This window comes from Epinephelus lanceolatus, chromosome 2, assembly GCF_041903045.1.
Source record: "Epinephelus lanceolatus isolate andai-2023 chromosome 2, ASM4190304v1, whole genome shotgun sequence".
NCBI lineage: Eukaryota > Metazoa > Chordata > Actinopteri > Perciformes > Serranidae > Epinephelus > Epinephelus lanceolatus.
This window is the reverse complement of record NC_135735.1, coordinates 12,526,771-12,546,693: the sequence shown is the minus strand read 5'-3', so window position 1 is coordinate 12,546,693 and position 19,923 is coordinate 12,526,771. Positions and strand designations below refer to the sequence as shown.

At 42.1% G+C, this 19,923-nt stretch overlaps 1 protein-coding gene across 3 annotated transcripts in view; it reads left to right on the top strand.

Annotated features, from left to right (window-relative positions):
* Nucleotides 1–19,923, top strand: part of znf609b (zinc finger protein 609b) — a 113,386-nt gene that overhangs the window by 66,994 nt on the left and 26,469 nt on the right. For all 3 annotated transcript variants that reach the window (XM_033622532.2, XM_033622524.2, XM_033622541.2), the window contains exon 3: nucleotides 13,095–13,320. In XM_033622532.2, coding sequence (XP_033478423.1) covers nucleotides 13,095–13,320 — 226 coding nt within the window. The remainder of the gene's footprint in view (nucleotides 1–13,094; nucleotides 13,321–19,923) is intronic.

Genomic DNA, 19,923 nt, shown 5'->3' with positions numbered 1-19,923 from the left:
CCTAGATATTCACGTCCCTCTTAGGATGAATTAGCATTTAGCTCAAAGCCCTGCTATGTCTGAGTTAAATACAGCATCACAGCATTGCTACATGGCTGTAGAGTCTTAGTCCTGTCTACATGTGTGAAGGGGAAATGCTGAAGCTAAAACAGGGTGTTAAGTTGCTCTTTAATACTCAATAATTTTTATAATACACTAAAAAGGCATTTAAAACAAATTCCAGTTTTCCTTTTACTACTTGGGTTTTATTTTAATTGCTGAAATCTGGGGACACAGCGACTTTGCCAGCAGCACTACAGCGACTGTGAGCATTCAAACAGCCTGAACGGTTGTAAACAAACCCCCAGTTTGACTAAATATTGGTCTAGTTTTACTCTTGTCGTTTCATAGCAGTAGTTAAGAGAGAGGAGTTTTTCCTCTGTGTGACTTTGCTTTACCGGGCAAATTAGGCCATTGCCTCATAAGTGAGCAAATTGGTAAGCTCCACTTATCTTGGCTCAGTCCTCTACCCTGCGGTCCCTTGTGCCTTCTGTCTTTTTATATCACTTTTACTTCCCATCATGTTGCTGGTAGCTGCAGGAGCAGTCTCTTGACTAATGTATGTTGTCCTTTCATCAGGGAGTGCATATGTCTCCACAGGTAAAGCCTCTCATGCTGTCTGAAGAGGTTCCTCTTTGACGAAGCTTTGTGTACTTTTTGCCTTCAGTGTAATCAAAGACCTTGGCAAAATAGTAGCTCTGATAAATGCGTCACACTAAAAAGATATTAAATTTGATTACTACTGAAATTTACAGCAAATGGGGGAGCATTACTCGTCGTTCTAACAGTTAAGCTGTAATTCACAGCTGCTGCTTAAGGCTGCGAGATGAAAGTTTACTCAGTGCGTCATGTGAAGCTGTTGCTTTTACAGACATTTTTCATGTTTATGTCTCAACTTTCACGGCTCTATTTCCGAACGTAGTGGTTGAGTTGCATCATTAAAATGAGCTGTAATGTTAAGTGCCAAAATGTGTCAGAATTTCCTGGCGACATTTGCAAAATTACATGTTGTGTAAAGGTTGAGGTTTTTTTTAGGCTTTTAATGTAAAATGTGTTTTACAGTAATTCAAACTTCATTCTGCCTTTTCCAGTCTCTTAGATATAAAATCGTGTTATTTGCATGCATGGCATCTGCTTGTAATGTTAAAGAGTCATATGGCAAACGGCGTCTTTGTCAGACAATAACTGTTTACTGCGAGATTGTGGCTCACTCATTATGGCTCCGAAGAGATTGTAGGTCATGGGTGACCAACTTCATCACAGCTTAGTTTCCTCTCTGTATTATTTATGTGTGGTTATGCTTTCCTGAAAGCACAATTAGCAGCTAAGGCTGAGAAGAGTTGCCTAGAAACTGAGTGCCTTTTACCAGCTGGTGGTCTACAATAGATGTCAGGTGTTCCTGTTTTCTCTTTCACTCTCTGTGATTACTCTGAGCTTCAAAGAGAATGACAGTGTGGTTTTAGAAAAGAAATTAGGCCACCGTGCAGTGGGTGAAAACAATTGGGGTTTTTTTCATGACTTGAATCCAGTCATTTTATTTCTCTTTTTATGTCTCCTGGCTGATATTAGCAGTCAAATTAGATGAGGCTTGTGCATTTGTTTTCAATTGTATCTTAATGCTAATAACCATGTTACTCCAATAATACCGCTCACTTGAAAAGCTGATTGTATGCTGATAACCAGGCTCTATGTCTGGACTGGTTATAATTTAAATGCCGCTGCTCTTAAATTCATTATGTGGATTCAACAAAGTAGCAAGGATTACATGTCCCCACATTGTTTCTATGACAGACAAATAAAGGAGCTTTGGTCCCTGTTTTCTAACGTTTTTTAACTGGGTGTCATGTGGTGCTGAGAGAGGCACCGACCAGAGCCAGCGAGAAGTGTAATCTCCACCGGCCTTCGACCTCAGTAACTCAGCAAAGATGTTCACAGGGTTTGCCTCTGGTGTCAAAAAGAATTACATAATTGAAGCGGGAACACTGAACTCAGCCAACTAATGGCACTTCAGCAAGGACTCCTTTTTACTTAATAATGGCCCCCTCGTGTCAGGGAGAATTACATTTTCTCTTCTCAAGACAGATGTTTTCTCTTTTTTGATGTCGAACATGGTGTTGAGTTTCCCAGGCTTTATCAGGCTGTAAAATCTATACTGTTCAATGGTTAAACAATCAACGGGGGCCAATTTAGATCAATTATAGTCTATTCAGACTAAGCCTGGGAAGCTCTACATACAGCAGATTTTTATTATTGATTTGATTGTGATTCAGGTTTCAGTGATTGGATTGCCAAATGATTGTTAATGCAGATTGATGCGACACAGCTTTTGATTTCATTCACAGTACCATAATAATTCATGTCAATCATGAAAAATATCAAATGAATGGGCAACACTTTTAGTTCCCCTATTTAGCATTTGCTCAGTACTTAGTGTAATTAATGTATCAGTGATAGGGATGTCAGGTTCTGTTAAATTTGCTTACAATAGCCCGACACCCATTAACCAATAATTAAGTGGTTATTCTTAAATAAATAAACAACAACAACACAAAATCACATGAAATACAAGGCCTTTTAGTCCAGCCTCCACTGACTCAGTTAGCTTTAGCACTGAATTTCAAAGTGTTATCCATGTAGAGGTGGTAAAATTTTATTTGTTTTGTGATGTAAATGTCTTGTGTGTTATTTTCTGTTGGCATTGCTGACCGTCAGCCAGCTAGCTGAATTAACACCCGTAAACATAGTGCCCGCTGCCCACCTGTCAGTTTCCACTGGTTAGCTTAGCTAATGTTAACTTGCTGCTCTGCACTGTGCACCAACTGGTTCGGAAGCTAGCTGGCAGCAGCGCTTATTAACAGTTACCGCAAGTAACATTGTCCTGCCACTGCAGAAACATGGTGCCCACCCTCAGGTCTCCCCCCAGGTTGCCCTGGTGGGGAAGCAGCTACATTTTTAGCAGCAAAACCCTTTAAGCATTTGTAACAAGGGAGCACCCCATGGCTGCGTTTTGAGTCCCATGCTGTATTCCCTATACACACAAGACTGTGTAGCCACTTCAGACTCCAGCACCATCATTTAATTTGCTTACGACACAGCTTTGGTAGCATCACAGATAACTACCTAGGTCTACCTGAAAGAAGTAGAGGACCTGATCCACTGGTGTCAGGACAACAACCGAGTCCTGAATGTTAGCAAAACTAAGGAAATGATAGTGGACTTTGGGGAAAAAGGACCCAGGGAACTATGCTCCCCTTAATGTCAGCAGATCCCTGGTGGAGAGGGTGGTTAGCTTCAAATACCTTAGTGTCCACATCACTGAAAGCCTTACCTGGGCGCTACATACTGACTCAGTGGTGAGAAAAGCAAGGCAAAGACTGTTATACCTAAGACACCTGAAGAAAAAAACAAACTTGCTGTGCTAATGATGCTAACAGAGCCATAAAAATTGAGTAAACCGAAGAGTGGCCACCAAGTTTCTAAAGCAACTCTGTAGGGTTTAGGAATGCATTACTAGCAGTAATCGCCAAATGAGTGGCCCCGCTAGCAAGCTCCCATCTGACTTGGCTGGTGCACAGGGCAGAACAGCCAAGGCTAGCTAACCAGTGTAGACTGGAAGATAGGCAATGGGCGCTAAGTTTCTGCGTGTTAACACAGCTAGCCAGCTGTCACTCTCCCACCAGATCCAGCTGGTGTTAAGTGCTCAAACAGAAGAATAGGAAAATTAACCTACAGACGTACATGAGTGATGGGTCAGAAATATTAACTGTTTAACTTTTAACCGTTGACATCCTAAATTTGTAAGCAACTTTAAGTCCTCCTATGGACACACATTAGTGTAGGCTGGTGCTGAAGCAGATACAGAATGACAATATAGTGAAACACTGTTGTCACAATAGAAAATGTCTTTACAGGGGAAGTTATAGCTGTTCACAAATACTGTTAAACAGTTGAAATTGTCTTTACAGCTATGTACTGCTTATAAATGCTAAATAGGGGCAGTTAAAGCTTTGCAGGTGAATTTTCTTCCATTATCACTTACTGATACAGAAGTATGATAACAGGCAGTTACATCTTTATGTTGTGTATTATTTACATTTACCAGACTTCTTGGTTTAATCTTAGTCTATCTCCTACAACTTTATTTTCCTCTGATATTAAATGCTGTGGTGACTCTTTTGCACACTACATGCTCTTCAATTTAAAAAAAGACCCATAAAGCTCTACTTTAAGATAAAGTGATAGACCGAGATGATAAATCCACATCTGCGGTTAATCCAAATGACCCGCTGTGTCTTATCTGACCTGACCTCGCAACCCTACTTCCAACTCGGGTTAAATGCAGGTCTCGACTTTGGTATGAAAGGATAAACACAGACTCCCATCAGGCGAGGGTATCTCTCCTAATGCTGTTGCCATTTGAACTGCGTTTTAATCGAGAAAGAAAGCTCGAGTGGCCACACAAAGTCAACATGTGGGAAAGAGAAACTGCTTATGGTGCTTGTTTTATAGCTACTAATGCAGAAAAAGAACCAGAGAGAAATGGGATTTTTTTTAATGGTTTAGCAGTGATGTGTATTGAACCACTGTTGGAGACATGATTCTCTGTGACCTGTAACAGCAGTCTCATATAAAACGGTAAACCATGACCATGAAAAGGCATTCATTATACCATATCAAACATGAGGTCTGTGTATGAAAGGTCTGCTGTCAAGAATGAATGCTGGGAAAAATAATATCTGTAGTTAAAATTACAAGGTCACACGATTTTGAATCCGGAGTAGAGATACTTTTGACTGCTTAAACATAACCAGCCTTACTGTGGGTTTATTGCTGTCTAATGACCCATGAGGCTTTGGCTCCCTTGGATTTTCTTTAGTTTTCATTGCTTTTCATTACCCAGTATTTGTGATGCATGATTAGCAGGCTTGTTTTCAGATGTCATGGGGAATACAGTGAACAAACTCTACCAGACCAAATAAAATTGCAAAACATATTACCCAGGTCATTGTTTTGACATTATGGTAATTTCGTTGTTTTCCCATGTGTCTCCATTCCTGCAAGTTTAACAGTAAGTAGAGTTTGTAGAGCCCTATAAAGAGTCAGTGTTTGGTTTCTCAATTCTGGGCAACTGTAGAACAACATGGCGGACTTCATGGAAGAAGACCCACTCTGTAGATATAAACAGTTCATTCGAAGATTGTAAAAACTAAAGATGTTCCAGCACCTTTTTTTTCCTTTTCTGTACCGATTCTGATTGTGGAAGTTGCATAATGACAGATACCTTTATACTGTAGGGTTGGGCCGGTGTGAAGATTTCAAACCGCTTTGATATGAAGCCAAACACCGGACTGGACCAGTATATCGAATTTCACCAGGTGTACCACTTGACTCAGCAGCCTCTCCCTGCTGGAACATAAGGACACCATGTCCCAACAGCAAATGAGTGTCCAACTGTCACGTACCATTGCATCTGTCCACACTGAATTCCTTACATATGCACTTCTGTTATGTCATGTAAACTAACTACATAAATATCAGCTGTGCGCTCGAGGTCAAACAGAATATGTAACCAGTTAAAAGATGGGTGACTGGCTGTCTTCCTACATTTGAACGCTACTTTTTAAAGCAGAAAACACTCGTTTCATATTGTAATATTTACTGAAAATGACATACAATATAGTCAACGGCAAGTAGCCTAGCTTGTTTGCGTGGTCATTTAGCTCACCAGAAACTTCAGTGATCCCTTCAGCCAGCCTCCACCTTGTGCAGGTTTTTATAGTGAAATAAGAAGGTCTTGTGTATATACAGTAGTTTCTCATTTCAGCTTCATGAATCAGACGTTCCTTGTCCATTGCTGCACTTTCAAAGCATGCACCTGGAATAAGAAGAAACATGTCATGGTGCTTGCAGCTAATTAGGGTAACTCTTTCCTTGGCTTCAAATCCAAAATGTTCTCATATTGGGGCAGTTTTATTGTTCTTGAGGGACTTACTCTGCCATGTCTCCTCTCGTCACCCCAAAACACATGAATGTCACTGGCCACCGGCCTCCGCTCATGAGTAAATTGCACACAGCTTGTCGGACACTTGTAAGAATAATCTTAAATTAATCACATTGTCATATAGCTTATTACTAATGCAATTTGAGTTAGATTTAGCGCTGACGTAGGAAATGTTTTAATTTGCCAGAACTTGACATAATATCAAATGGTGGTTCAGCTGGTTTGGATAAAATCAAACCAATTTAATCTCGTACAATGGACCGGACCAGCAAAACTGGAAATGGACCCAGTACTAGTATACTACTAACCCTGTATGGATGTGAAATGATTGCTATCAGTGTTATCTAGCATGGCTCAACATGAACAAATCCATACAGATTTTGCTGACATTTTTGCTGACGGCTGACGTTCACAGCTATAAAATAGCAGTTGCCAGTGGCTGCATGATGCAACTTGCTGTGTAGACAACTGTTTTAGACCGGTGAAAAATAATTGATTTTCGGTAAAAGAGCCCCTTTATCTGGGTGTGAAACTGCTTTTAAGGTAAATAAAAATTAGGTGGGATCAAATCGTACATAGACTCGTACTCGCTGATACTCAGTCCAGCATTTTAGGCTGTATCAGAGGCATTTCTGATACTGGTATTAGTATCGGAACACCTCTAATGATAACACAATAATTCTTAGTTTCAGGTGATTATAAACAAATTAAAAAATATACACGTGAATATTATATGCCATTATTCCCAATAGACGTCACTAAATCATACACACAGGACCTTTAAAGCGCCTGTTTTGGTGCACAATGAAAGCTTGAAAGTATAATTTGGTCAACTATATTCTTGATCCACACCACCCACACAAGTACAGCCAAGACAGGTGTCTCCGTATGACACTGCAGTGTAATCCTTTCGTAATCCCCACCCAAGCTCAGTGCTCAGTTTCTTAATCCCAACTCTAATAAACAAGTTAAAGCCGAAGTTAATGTGTCCAGTAAAAAAGTGCAGCATGTGTCTTGTCTGCCACGGGTGAGTTATTGTGTGATCACTGGAAATCCAGGCAGAGTTCCCCTTCTGTCAGTACTGTGAGGTATGCTCCCAGATTCATAGGATTTTTGTCTGTCAGTTAAACATTACTCTTGCCCATGTGGCTTTCTCGAGCAGTCGGCATGGGGTTTCAGTTAAGAAAAGGTTTGCGTGACACTCAGGCATTGTGTGGTTTTTGGGGGAGATTTCAAAATCCGTTTGTAAAGTCTCGCAGAGAGGGAAGAAATCATGGAATTTGGCATCTGCTGAGCATGGAGCAGAGCCTTGTGTAATCTGACAAGTTGTGTAGTTCAGTCGCATGTGGTTTTTCGAAAACCCCGGACAAGACGTCAGGCATTTCACTGTGAGGGTTTACATTCTGCAGCCCCAGAGCAAAAGTCCTTTTGTTCACTCAGCCATTGATAGAATTTGGAAATAGAGCTCCACTGTTCATGCACATTGTAAACTGGTCCCATTTCCATCGTGATCCTATTCTAATTATTTTGTACCATTACATAGTGAATGGTTCTTTTATTGCGTGGAGGCATTAGACTAGTAACAGGATTTTAAATGGAAAAAAATCATGTCAAAGCTCATCCAGGAAAGGTTAGGTAGGGCTGAGAAATTCATCAAAAATGATTTGATTCATTGAAATGATTGATCTTGGGAATACAGGGTGGAATCACCAGTATTCAGTCTTTTTAAAACCAATAATTAGAGTTAAAAGGCTTCTTGTATGAAGGGTTTACTTGGAAACCAGGGGAATCCTTGAACTTCAATCTGCCTTGACACTTCACATTCAGGTTTTATTAGCCTCCTGTCATTTTAGATTGGGGTGTAGAACTCATCAAGTGTTATCACAAATGCACTTGTTATGAGAATGACTGGCAAGGTCTTTTAAAGCTGTGGTTCCCAACTGGTGTGTCAAGGATCCATCCTGAATGGACCGCAAGTGACTCACGAAAATGTCATGTTTGTAAAAAACACACTTTGTTTTTAAGTACAGTGAATTTAGGGTGTAAAAGTTTCATTTTGAAGTGCCGTTTCCTGCTGTAGAGTGAGTGGCTAACAGACAGCTCCTTAACAGAGACAGCAAACTAGCTTGATGACTTGGACAAATGCAAGCATTACACTAAATATGTTAAACTGTGTGGACCTTGAACTAATGACTAAGGAGAAATCTGCACCTTGTGCTTGGGCCAGTTGGGAAACACTGTTTTAAAGTGTCTAGGCTAGAGCTGCAAATAGTCAGTTGACAGAAAATTTATTCAGAAATTTTTTCAGTAATTGATTAATCATGTGAGTCGTTTTTTAAGCAATAATGCCAGAAATTCTCTAGTTGCAGCTTCTCCAATGTGAGTGTTTGCTATTTTTTTTCTGTTTTGACACTGTAAGCTGAATATCTTGGGGTACTGGACAAGACATTACATATTATTCACTATCTTCACATCTTGCAAACCAAACTATTATTAGAAAAAATGTCATGCAGATTAATCGCAATTGAAAATAAAAGTTAGCTGCAGCCTGAGTCTAGGTTACTGTCACTGTTAAATATAAAGTGTGCATTTGTTGGTAGAAGGAAATAGTAACGGCTAAAGGAATTAACTGATAGCTGGCTGGCAAAGGGCTGTCTGGGCCTTACTTTGAGTACATATCCGTGACTAGTTCCAGCACATGCTTTATGAGTTTGCCTTTGCCAAGTTTTGTTGTTTGCGGTGGAAATCTGCAGGCTGTTGGCTTAACAATCTTCATCAAAAGTGTAGCAGGAAAACAGATGTAGGCTCTCTCCCTAACAGTCGATCCTCAGCATGAGCACTTAATACACCTGGGTCTTTGGGTTTATGGATAAGCCCACTACCAGCTACCCAAAACAAGTATGGAAACTAGTATCTAACAATATGAGCATACTACATCTCTAAATTCTGAGATTCAAACATGTGCCAGGCAAGTTTGGATTGGCACGTCACAAATTCGAAAATCCATTGCTGTCTAATATGCATCATATTCAATTGGGGCAGACTTACTACTACTAATGGCAAAATCTCAGCCAGACAGAATAAATCTTTATGCAAACTTTGATTAGACCTCTGCTATATGAATACGTCCTATCAATGTGACAATGTTAACACACTGGAACATCATATTATTTTATGTTTTAAAATCACTAGTGCTGTGTCAGCCCCTGCAATTACGAGCTACAGAACAACATAAACAAATAAGGGTGCAAAATACACTTAGCATTCTGATATGTCTGCTATTTCCCGATATTGGTGCACAACAAACTCCTCATTTCTCCGAATCTCACTGATGTTTTCCTTTAATGCAAGCCATTTAGATGCACACAGCTCTTTCACCGGCCAATCTAGAGCTATTCTCACATAGCCCAACCTATCTCCTCAACTTAAAGCAAAAGCAAAACCTAGCGTGAGCAGCAGTGGTGGCTGAAGTGGAAGCCAGACCCAGAATGTCTTAAAGACGGAGAAAGAGTAGATGTGCCTCCAGCTCCTTTTAGAGTATTTTTTTAACTTTATGTGGGAAAACCATGTTAAACTAAATATTAATCATAGCAGAGTACATACTCTAAAACGTGTCTGGAGGGGGACTTTAAGGAAAAGTTATTTCCAGGCCATTATTAAGTCACCTAACCTCGGCCACAAATATCCCCAAAATGTCAATTCCCAAAGCGTCGACACAATCATTTCAAGGAGCCGAGTCAATTTAAAAGAGGCTCTGCATGAACCTGTTTGCACCTTTCCGCCGTTGGCTGTCAGTCTGAAGGAGGGTTCATTGTGTGGTCCTGTCTGCGGCTCTCTGTGTCTCCATACGGCCCAGGAACAGTGTGTGGTGACAGCTCGGGTGATTACCTGTCCTGTCTCATTCACTCAGCCGGCCTGCAGCTTGGCCACATCATGCATCAGAAACTGACACACGGTGATTACGATGTCGTTAGGCCTCACTCTCTGTCGCTCTCTGCACACATTAATTTGCTCTTCCTCTGAGCACTGGGAGAAATGGGCTATCCACGCTCATTTCTGTAAACCATTAAATATGAAGCCTCAGCGATGACAAGTCTTGAGCTAATATTAAATTTCATCAGGGGACTAATGTTTGGTTTTCAAAGCACTGGGTTCATCAGGGATTCAGATTCTTCATTCAGTGATTGATCTGCAGTGTCTCACACTGCATAATTCATGGTCATAATTAGTCTTATATGTCATGATAAATCACAGCATTTTTGTTATTAATTTCAAATAATGAAATAAATCAAAAAATATTGTTTACCTTGTGCGCATTGTATTTAGAATCATATTCTAAAATAAATGGAGACACAACAGTATAAAAAGTAAGACTTAAATGTTTCTTTAAAACTTTAAAATCCATCTTCCTGGCACAGTTAATGCTTTTATTTGATAGGTTATTACAATTAGCTTTTGCCAGACTTGCAATATATGACTTAGTCTTGCTACATCGCAGTCATTATGACCCCCAAAACACTGGAGGAATGCCCAGCAAAGAGTGGGAAAAAATCTACTTCTAAGTCTCGTCTAATTTGTACTATAAGTGCGCATCCTAACATTTTTGTACGTCACCTTAGATAGCACTAAGTACAGCTTTAAGCACACCTGGAACTAAATGTCTATAGTTTCTGAACAAATACCTGGAAAACTAAATTTTGTGCTAGTACACCTCATAGGTGCTGAGGGTAGGTTAAAGAAAACGGACTTGCTGGTGGCACTAGAGGAAAAGAGAGGTTATCAGCTAAGTCTTTAGGGTTCATCTTCTGGGGGACAATGAAGTTCAGTTAGGTCGTGCCAGCAGTAATCTCTTTAAACACTCATTAATTCTTTTGTTCATTTATTGTAACTAGTTATTATGGTACAGGGTCACGGGGTACTGGAGACTATCCCAGCTGACATTGGGCGAGAGGCGGGGTACACCCTGGACAGACCGCTATTAGTGCTATATCGTAGGCAACTGGACTTCCTTGAGTTTCTTGAAACATTTCGTCTTCAAGAAACTCAAGTAAGTCCAGTTGCCTGTGATGTAGCACTTGCGATTAGCATGACCTGAATGACTGAGAATCTTCACCAAACTGACACTGGGAGAACATGCAGACTCCACACAGAGGGCCCCAGGGGTTGGAAGTGAGAGGGTTTGAAACCCTCCTGAAATCCTGGAACGCTCTTAATGTGAGGCAACAGTACTAACCACTGTTCCACTATGCTGCAAGATTTTGGCATAGGAAGTGTTCTGTTGTCCATTTGTAGTCCAAGTAGTATTGACCAGTCACGTTTGAGTAGCTGATAAACAATCTAGCATTGGCCGAAATGCAGTCTTGGAACCTATCAGCTGTTGTCTGACAATTTAGCCTCACATTATGTTTTCTTTTTAGTATTAATCAGCATTCATATGCACGTATCCCTTTATAGAGATTAGATGAAATGACTGGCACGAAGAACAGGAAGTTTTGGCTCAGATGTCAGCTGGCTATACTTGATCTACGATCAGCAGTTTCCCCCAGAGGCTTAATAATGTCAGACCAATAGCCACTGGGTTTCAAGACTGTACCAACAGCTAAAGTATTTCCGTCTGGAACAAAGTGGCAGACCTACCACTGACCGACAGGCCAACATATTCATCTCTAGATTGATTAAGCAGTAATTTGGATATATCCTGTGATTAGTAGCTTTAGTTCTCCTCGTCATATTCGGTTTGGAACAGTAAGTAGATTAAAACAATTATGTAAAGGGTGCGCAGTCTTATGATCCAATGTGTCAATTGTTATTTTGTCTTCTAAGTCTAATTGGATCCAGCATTGGCAGCATATTCCTGAGCTCTGAGTGGTTTATGCCCAATTAATAAATGTGTGGTGTTGGCTGCAGCACGGCATTCCTCCCGCAGTTCAGTGCTAATGATTTGGAGCGCTTTAATGTCGACTGCCTTGAATGAAGAGCACTAAGCCTGGTGTCACCGCGGCCCTTAAATCACCATTAGTCTTCTTTTCCGCCTACACACTTTCCTACCTCCAGCCGTCTCTTGTGCGCTTCCCCTCAGATGCTCTCGACGCCCCCCTCCCTTCCTGTCCTTTTCATTTTCGTTTTCCACGTAGGCCCACCGTCTCTTCATTGCTGTCACAGTGTGTCAGAACAGGTGGAATCAATTACTGACCTTCGGCAGCCCCGCTCCCTTACCACAACTAGCTCTTTAATTGAGGGAATTAATGAGTGATCAGTCTGTGAGATGATTTGGTGTCACGGATCTCGCTCTGGCTGTGTGCGAGGGAGGAAAGCTGGGGGAGGGATTGTTTGACCAATCCTGCATAACTAATTCTGTCCTTCCACAAAGGCAGTCAAAGCAGTTCACATGTCCCTGCCTGCCTTCCCCGTCTGCTAATCACCTCTAAGGTTGAGGAAAGACACAGAGGTGTATTACAACACTAATGCCGCATTTCCACTGCATGGTACGGCACGAATCTTCTCAGTTCCAACTTGCTAGTGTGGTTTTCCATTAGCTTAGGTAGTGGATAGTTCCTGGGACTTTTTGTACCATCTCGGTCAAAGTTCCAAGCGAGCTGAGCTGATACTACAAGGTAGAGTTTAAACACTGCAGACCATTGATTGGTTAGAGTTAGGTAGCTAATGAGGAAAGAAGGTCCTAAGTCATGCTATAAAACTACTGTAAATCCACAATACTCATGGTATCTTCAAGAATATATTTTTTTTTTTGGTAATTGGTTGTCTGCTTGCAATTAATCCTTTAATTTAAAAGAAAAGAAAAGAAAAGAAAGAGACCAGTTACCAAAAGCTGCCCCAAGCTGTTCAAACACTCTGTCTGATTGGGGCCTAATGTTGCTGTCAAGGGCCACTGACATACCAGGAAGACATCTATGTGCTCAGATCTTTGTTAACATCCCCTCATCGTACATCCATCGTCTGCATCTTCACATCTGCTCTGGATGTGTTTGTACAGTGGTTCTGAAGTGTCTCGTGTTTCTCTCTCCCTCTCAACCCCCCACTTCTTTCTTCACAGATGGAATCTCCTGTCTCCACGCCAGCTCCTCCGCCCCTCCACCTCCTGGCCACAGTAGGCAACAGTGAGATTTCCTCGCCGTGTGAGCAGATAATGGTGCGCACACGCTCAGTGGCCGTGAACACATCCGATGTGGCCCTGGCTACCGAACCTGAGTGCTTGGGGCCCTGCGAGCCCGGTACAAGTGTCAATCTCGAAGGCATTGTGTGGCAGGAAACTGAAGACGGTAAGTGGAGTGGTTTAACATGCTGTTTAGTCGGAGTGGGAATCTTTGGGAATCACACAATTTGATTCCAATTGATTCTGGGTTACAAACTGAGTCCCTGTGAAACAAATGAGTGCTGGATTTTGGCCTAACAGAAGAGCTGCAGATACATGGGATGGTTTGTTTTGTGCTGTTACTCACAAAGCCAGTGTGGTTGCATGAAGACATCAGAGGTTTGGGGTTTTCAAGGCTTCAGTGAAGCCTCTGTCATTTAAAAAGTAATCATCTTGCTGTCATTATCGTACATATTTTGCCTGCTAAAATGTAATTGGATATGCCCTGACTGCCTCAGGAGGTGATGGTGGTACTAATGCGTGCTTTAACAGCCCACATGCTGCATAGTATTGCCAACAAGAATAGTAGTTGGCAGGCAGTTCTTAGGTGGCCTTGATTTGTTTTTTTGCTGGGGAGTATGCAGACAGGAGTTTGTTGCACAGAGATATCTGCTCTCAACAACAACATGCCTCATAACACAAAGCACTTTTTTTTTGTGTGTGTGTGAGTCTGCCATTTGGGAATAGAGTTGGCTCCTCTCCCGCAGTGCAGTCCGAGTGAAATCTTAGACGCTCTCAGTTTTCCTCCCTTTGATCGAAACCGCATTCAGCTTATTTAATTTTAAGATGTATCGCTAGCACTATCAAGTTCTGCTGGGTCTGAAAAACTGCCCTCTTTTTCTTTCGTGCATGTGAAATAATGCAAACACCTAATCTTCAAAGCAGCTCGCGCTCAGTCGCTCTGCGGGCATGCTGAGTACAAATCGCCCACACATCCACAGTGCTGCTTGTTGGTTCACTTGCAGGAACCGAACAGAAAAAGGTCCCTGCCTCATCAACATTCCCAAAGCACAGTCACTGCTATTGAGTGGCTTTTTCTTCCCCCCACTCGCTCCCTTTTTTTTTTGATTTTTGCTCCAGCCCTGGGCTGTGTCAGATTCACCCCCGTTCTCCTCTCTATTGCAACCCTTTTTTCTGTTACCAAGCATCCAGCCAGTCACCCTTTGACTCTGTTTCCAAGCAAACTGGGAGAGAGCGAGTGCAAGGCAGGGGGTTGGGGCAGGGGGGGAGACAGACAAGGCTACTTCTGTTAGTGACACAAACATGGCTCAGAGCCAACACCAGTACTATGTTTGTGCTCCCTCATTCTCTGCCTCCCACAGAGTGATTGACCCTCCCCCTCGCCCTGCCCCCTTCCCTTTCCCCGTCCAAGTCTGTCCTTTGCCTGCACTCACTCTCTCAAAGCTGCTATTTTGGCAGAAAGAGGTAGTGGTTTGGCCTGATGGGGCTGTGTTTTCTTCTGATTCTACTCTATCTGGCTCAGTGGGTGGAGGCCGGTGGGAGCTTTTGAGTGGTTTTAAAAGTGGTATGGTGGAGAGGTATGTGTTGAAGAAAGGAAGGAGGAGGGTGGGGGCGCTCTGCAGGTGTAGCGCACAGGTTGTTACGGTCATTGGAGCTGTTGAGACGAGTAGGGTTTTCAGACGCTAACCCACTTCCCCTCTTTGAAGCCTTTTTTTTTTCTTTTTTAAATCTCAGACGAAACCTCTATCAGGTAGACACAGTCAGGGTGGGAAATCATGTGATAAAGGATGAAGAGATAGATTTGAGACCTGCAACTATGAAGTTGCCCTCAGATGTCTCTTACGTGTTTTCCCTGTTGCTGCACATCATGTTCCCATGTGTGTTTCTGTTTGAAGACACCACAGCTTGCTCATTTCACAGGGTTCCTGCAGATCCTTAACAAGGTCTTAAAAGACCCTGAATTCAGTAATCTACAATTAAGGCCTTGCTTGACATTAAAAGGTCTTAAATCAATCTGTCAAAACTCTTAAACTGTAAGACATTGGAATTTGGATTTTATGATTTTTGCATTGTAAAATCTTTATTTTTCCTCAATTTACTGAATGTCTTTAGCACCAACATAACGCAGATCAGGATAGCAGCACCAACAACACTGATATTGTGTTTCTGGTCAGGACACCCATACCCCTGTTAAGCTACCTCTTTAAGGCGGAGATGTCCCGCTGTTACTCTACTTTGCTGTTTTTGTAAAAGGTATGATCGCTCAATTGGGTGACAGAGTTGTCTCACCTTTTACCTGGCAGTGGAGGGAATAATAGCACCGAAAAGATGTCTGTATTTAGGACAGCCGGCAGGACGGAAGAAATGTTTTTATGACGTAGTATGTGTGCGACCCACGGCTGGTAGATTTACAAACCAGCTCGAAGCAGTTAGCAGCTAACTCAAAGAAGAAGAACAGCAGCCAAAATGTCCAGAAATTGGAAATACAGCTAGGTTAGGGAGCTCCTTATACTCCAAGCAGAAGACGAGTTTAGCCACCACATAACAGAAACAGTAAATGATTGTTGTTACCATGTTTTGCCATTGTTATTGTTTATAAAGCACCTCCAATATGTTATATATGACACTAGAGTCCAGAACTGTTATGTTGCACTTCATGCCTGGATGCTAACATGCTATCTTAAATCAAACACAGGGGTGTGATGATGCAGTCATTGTTTGGTTCTGTGTAAAAGTGCAAAGGTGGTGTAACGAAAGTACTGACCCTGTCGTGCGATCTCTGTGTAAGGCGGGATTTGGAGCAGAGGATCCACTGTCTGCTAGCTTAGTGGTTCCCTACTGGTCCAGCCACGGGGTCCAGATTTCTCCTTAGTCATTAGTTCAGTGTCCCACAGTTTAATATATCCGGCCTCACACTTGGGTTTGGCCATGTCGTCCAGCTAGTTTGCTGTCTCTGTCAAGTAGCTGTCCGTTACTCACTCACTCTACAACAGGAAAATGGCACTTGAAAATAAAAGCTCTGTGCCATAAATTCACTGTACTTCAAAATAAAGAGTGTTGTTTTTTACAAACTTAACACGTTCACGAGTCACTTGCGGCTATTCAGAATGGACCTGCGACCCATCAGTTGGGAACCACTGCGCTAGCTAGCTGTGACTGTGGACGACATAGAGAAGTGCAAATTCAGCAAAACTGGCTATTTATCCAAGATTTGCTGCCATAGCTAAAACCAGAACAAGGCAATGCATACGAGGCTCGGTGTACTTCATCCAGGAAGTTTTTCAAATGCAGCACAATGGGATTCAAGGCAGTGGAAATAGTGGGACACAAAATTGCCAAGAGAACTCAAACAACAAATGCCAGTATTTCCTGGAACTGTTGTTCTCATCTCCACCATGCGACAAAAAAAAAAGTTTTATATTACAATAAACGTTGTAGTAAGTGAAGTTGGTTCATGTTTTTTTCTTATGTTTTTGTTGTTGTAAAAGTAGTCCTAAATGTCATTTTGAGTGGCATTAAAAAAAGTCTTAAATCTAACATGTTTTAAGCTTAAGGAACCCTAGTTTAAGCAAAGTCTGCGATAGTTTTGTGTGTGTATAGAAATCTGTCGCAGCTGAAGTGTATGCTGTTCCTGAAGCAGAGATGCAGTTGACAGTTTTAGCAGCCATAAACAGTCATTAGTGTTGTTGGTGCTGTTAAAATATGAGATTGAATCTGTGCTGAGTTTCTAAGAAGGTATTTGTCAATAGCCTCCATTGTATTACATTTTGCACACTACATTAAACAACACAAAGATGTGTATTCCTGCTACATCATTTTAATGGTACGAGGTCTCTAACAACCCACCGGCTAGTTTTAAAATGAAAGAGACCCAGATGCTGCTTACTTCAAACTGCACTGCCATTCTGCCGTCTTTCCCTGAGAGACCCATGAAAGCAGACTTCTCTCATTGTGGTGCATCTGAGCAAATGAGAACCAAATGAGGAAATCAAGCAAATCCAGGCAGAGTACCAGGGAAGAGCAACAAACAGAGGCCCCAAAGACATAGCAGAGGCATCCTGATTAGCAGTGAAGTTGAGCAGTCCCCCACTTCTCTGCATGACAAGTCCCATACAGAGCTGTTTAGGCATGCACTGCGTGTGCGCACGTTTCATTTAGCATGCCAACCAACAGCTGCTTCATCACCTCCGCCTTTCAGCCTTGTGGGAGTAAATGAACAACAGGCTCCCAGTAATTGTCTGTGCCTCACCCGGCTCACAGAGTGCTAGAGAAAGGAACAGATGAGGAGGAAGCAAGCGACACCTTACAAAATGCGATCACAGAAGCGGCACCTTCGGTCAGAGCTGACAAGAATCTTGTCTGATGAGGCCAAATAAATTTTTCATCCTGTGTAATTTGAGCACAGATGTAGCAGCTGAATCTGGATAACGGCTGGACTGAATGTGGATTGCTGACTGAACAAAAAAACCTCTAACACTTAAAAAATAGGATTCAATTTGATGTTTGTGTAGGAGAATATATGAATGGATAATGGATAATATGAGGTGAGGGAAAGCGAGTCTGTGTCATTCAGTCAGGGGGCGAATGAAGCGTAGACAGGAGGAAAGGAGGGGGGTTGGAGTCGTGGTATTTTAAGGCCCGGCACTGACACAAATCCCCTCAGCGCAGACGAGGCAGTGGCAGCTCCCAGGGTCGCGTCGGCAGAGCGATGGGCCAACCCCTCCCAGGCTTAGCATGCTGATACCTCCAAATGTCATCTCTAAAATGCTGGAGAAGTTTATTGCTCTTGAAACGCAGCCCAGAACGCCTTGGCTCCTGCTCCAGGGCAGAGGGAACACAGAGGGGGCCCCTTTGGCCAAACACTGCAGCTCCATGCCAGTGCTCCCCCCTCTTACACACACCCTGACCCTCCAGTACACAGCAGGCTATTCCCCAAGCACGTCCTACAGCTTCTTAAGCTCCCTAATAGATAAATAATACAGGCTGTTTGTGATAAATATTTGTCTCATTGATTATTTATGCAACACACATTACATCATTGTAACATTGCATGCATTGGCCTTAGCTCAGGAGTTAAAAGCGGTTTGGCATCTGAATAGAAGAGAGGTCAGTGTGAAACGGATATTCCTGTATAAACATTTGAGAGATGTGTTGGGTTTTTTTTTTTTGCTCTATTTCTCCAACGCTGTCAGGGAGTTGAGAAGGGGAATATTGTATGAAAGGAGCACTTGGCTCTGTAGCTCACTTGCCAGCTATGCTTCCTTGCTCTTTTGAAGACCACCTGTCAGTGGCCTCATTGAAATGTTTTTACAAAGACGAGCGGTGGCTGCTCTCTGTGAACTCGCTATAGAAACTGTCCTTGAAATAAGAGTGAGCATTCTCGGGAAGCCTGTAGTCCTCTGCCAGGCCAATGAGCAAGAAGAAGATGGAGTGAGAAATCAATCACGGACCTCTGTTAACAGTAGAGGACACACTGAAAAGAAAAGAACAAATGTGCTACGCCTCTTTCTTTCTCTCGCCCACACTTTCATTTGCCAGTTCCTTAGCCATGTTTACTTTCCAACCTTACCAAGCCAGTCTTTACCCTCATCAGTGTTCACTATGCAACAGTGGAAGCAGGCAATTTCCAGGGGGGAAAATGAACACTCCCATGTTTTAAACATAGAAAAAGAATCAGACTAGAATGGACATTTCCATTAAATCTTTGCAGTGGATTGGTCAGAGTCCCTGAGATTAGGTTTTGCAGTGACGCCCAAAGGAGCCGTTGTGTAGTACAAAGCATGTAGAGGCATCTTTTGTGCACTTACTCCATTGTCTGATGTTGAAGCATTATGTACTGACAAGAGTAAAGTGGGATTTATACTTGTGCATCAGCTCTATGCAGACTCTACACCATAGTGAGCATTTATAGTTGTGTGATGGTGCGTCTGTGTCACTCTGCAGTTACACCACTGAAACACTAGTCGGCAGCAGGATTTCTGTGAAGGGCTGTAAAGTTTAGTTGATTCAAAACACACCCAAAACTTTAAATATGGCTTAACAGCGACAAATTAAAACAAAAGTACACAAATCGGCTTCACTATAACTCGCAGCATTCACAGACATACACTTGTCTTTATCTGGACACATTCTCCCCACAAATACAACATGCTAATGTTTTTAGCACAAGCCTATGGCATTTTACAGTGTATAAATTAGCCTAGGGGCTAGCAGACTTTTCCTCTACTCATATAAAACCAGGGACAACAGCAACATTTAACAAAGGTAATGTTACAAAATTCTGTTCCATGACAAAACAACTGTTTTATACTAAAAACGTTTTCCAAACAAATACAACATGCTAACGTTATTAGCACAAGCCTATGGCATTTTACATTGTATAAATTAGCCTAGCAACAAGCGACAGTTTCCTCTGCTCATATGAAGCCAGGATAAATCACACACAAGACTTAAAATGCTATTTTTGTGGAGGCTTTATTGTCTTCATAATTTATTGTGTCTTATCTGTGAAGTGAAAGCAAAGTAAAGCTTCGTTTCCACTGAGGGAAATGGTTTCAGCTTACAGAAATAGACAGGAGGTCTGTGTTGCCGCAACATCTAGTTACATTTCTGAGGAGGTGCACATAAGGTTACAGCGTAGGCTCTACGTCAACACAGGAGTTCTCAAACTCTGTGACACACTTTATGGGCATACTGACGTGTTGTCACCGTAACAACTAACACCCATCACCATTTTCTTTTGTACTAGCATGGCAAACAGTTGAGTATC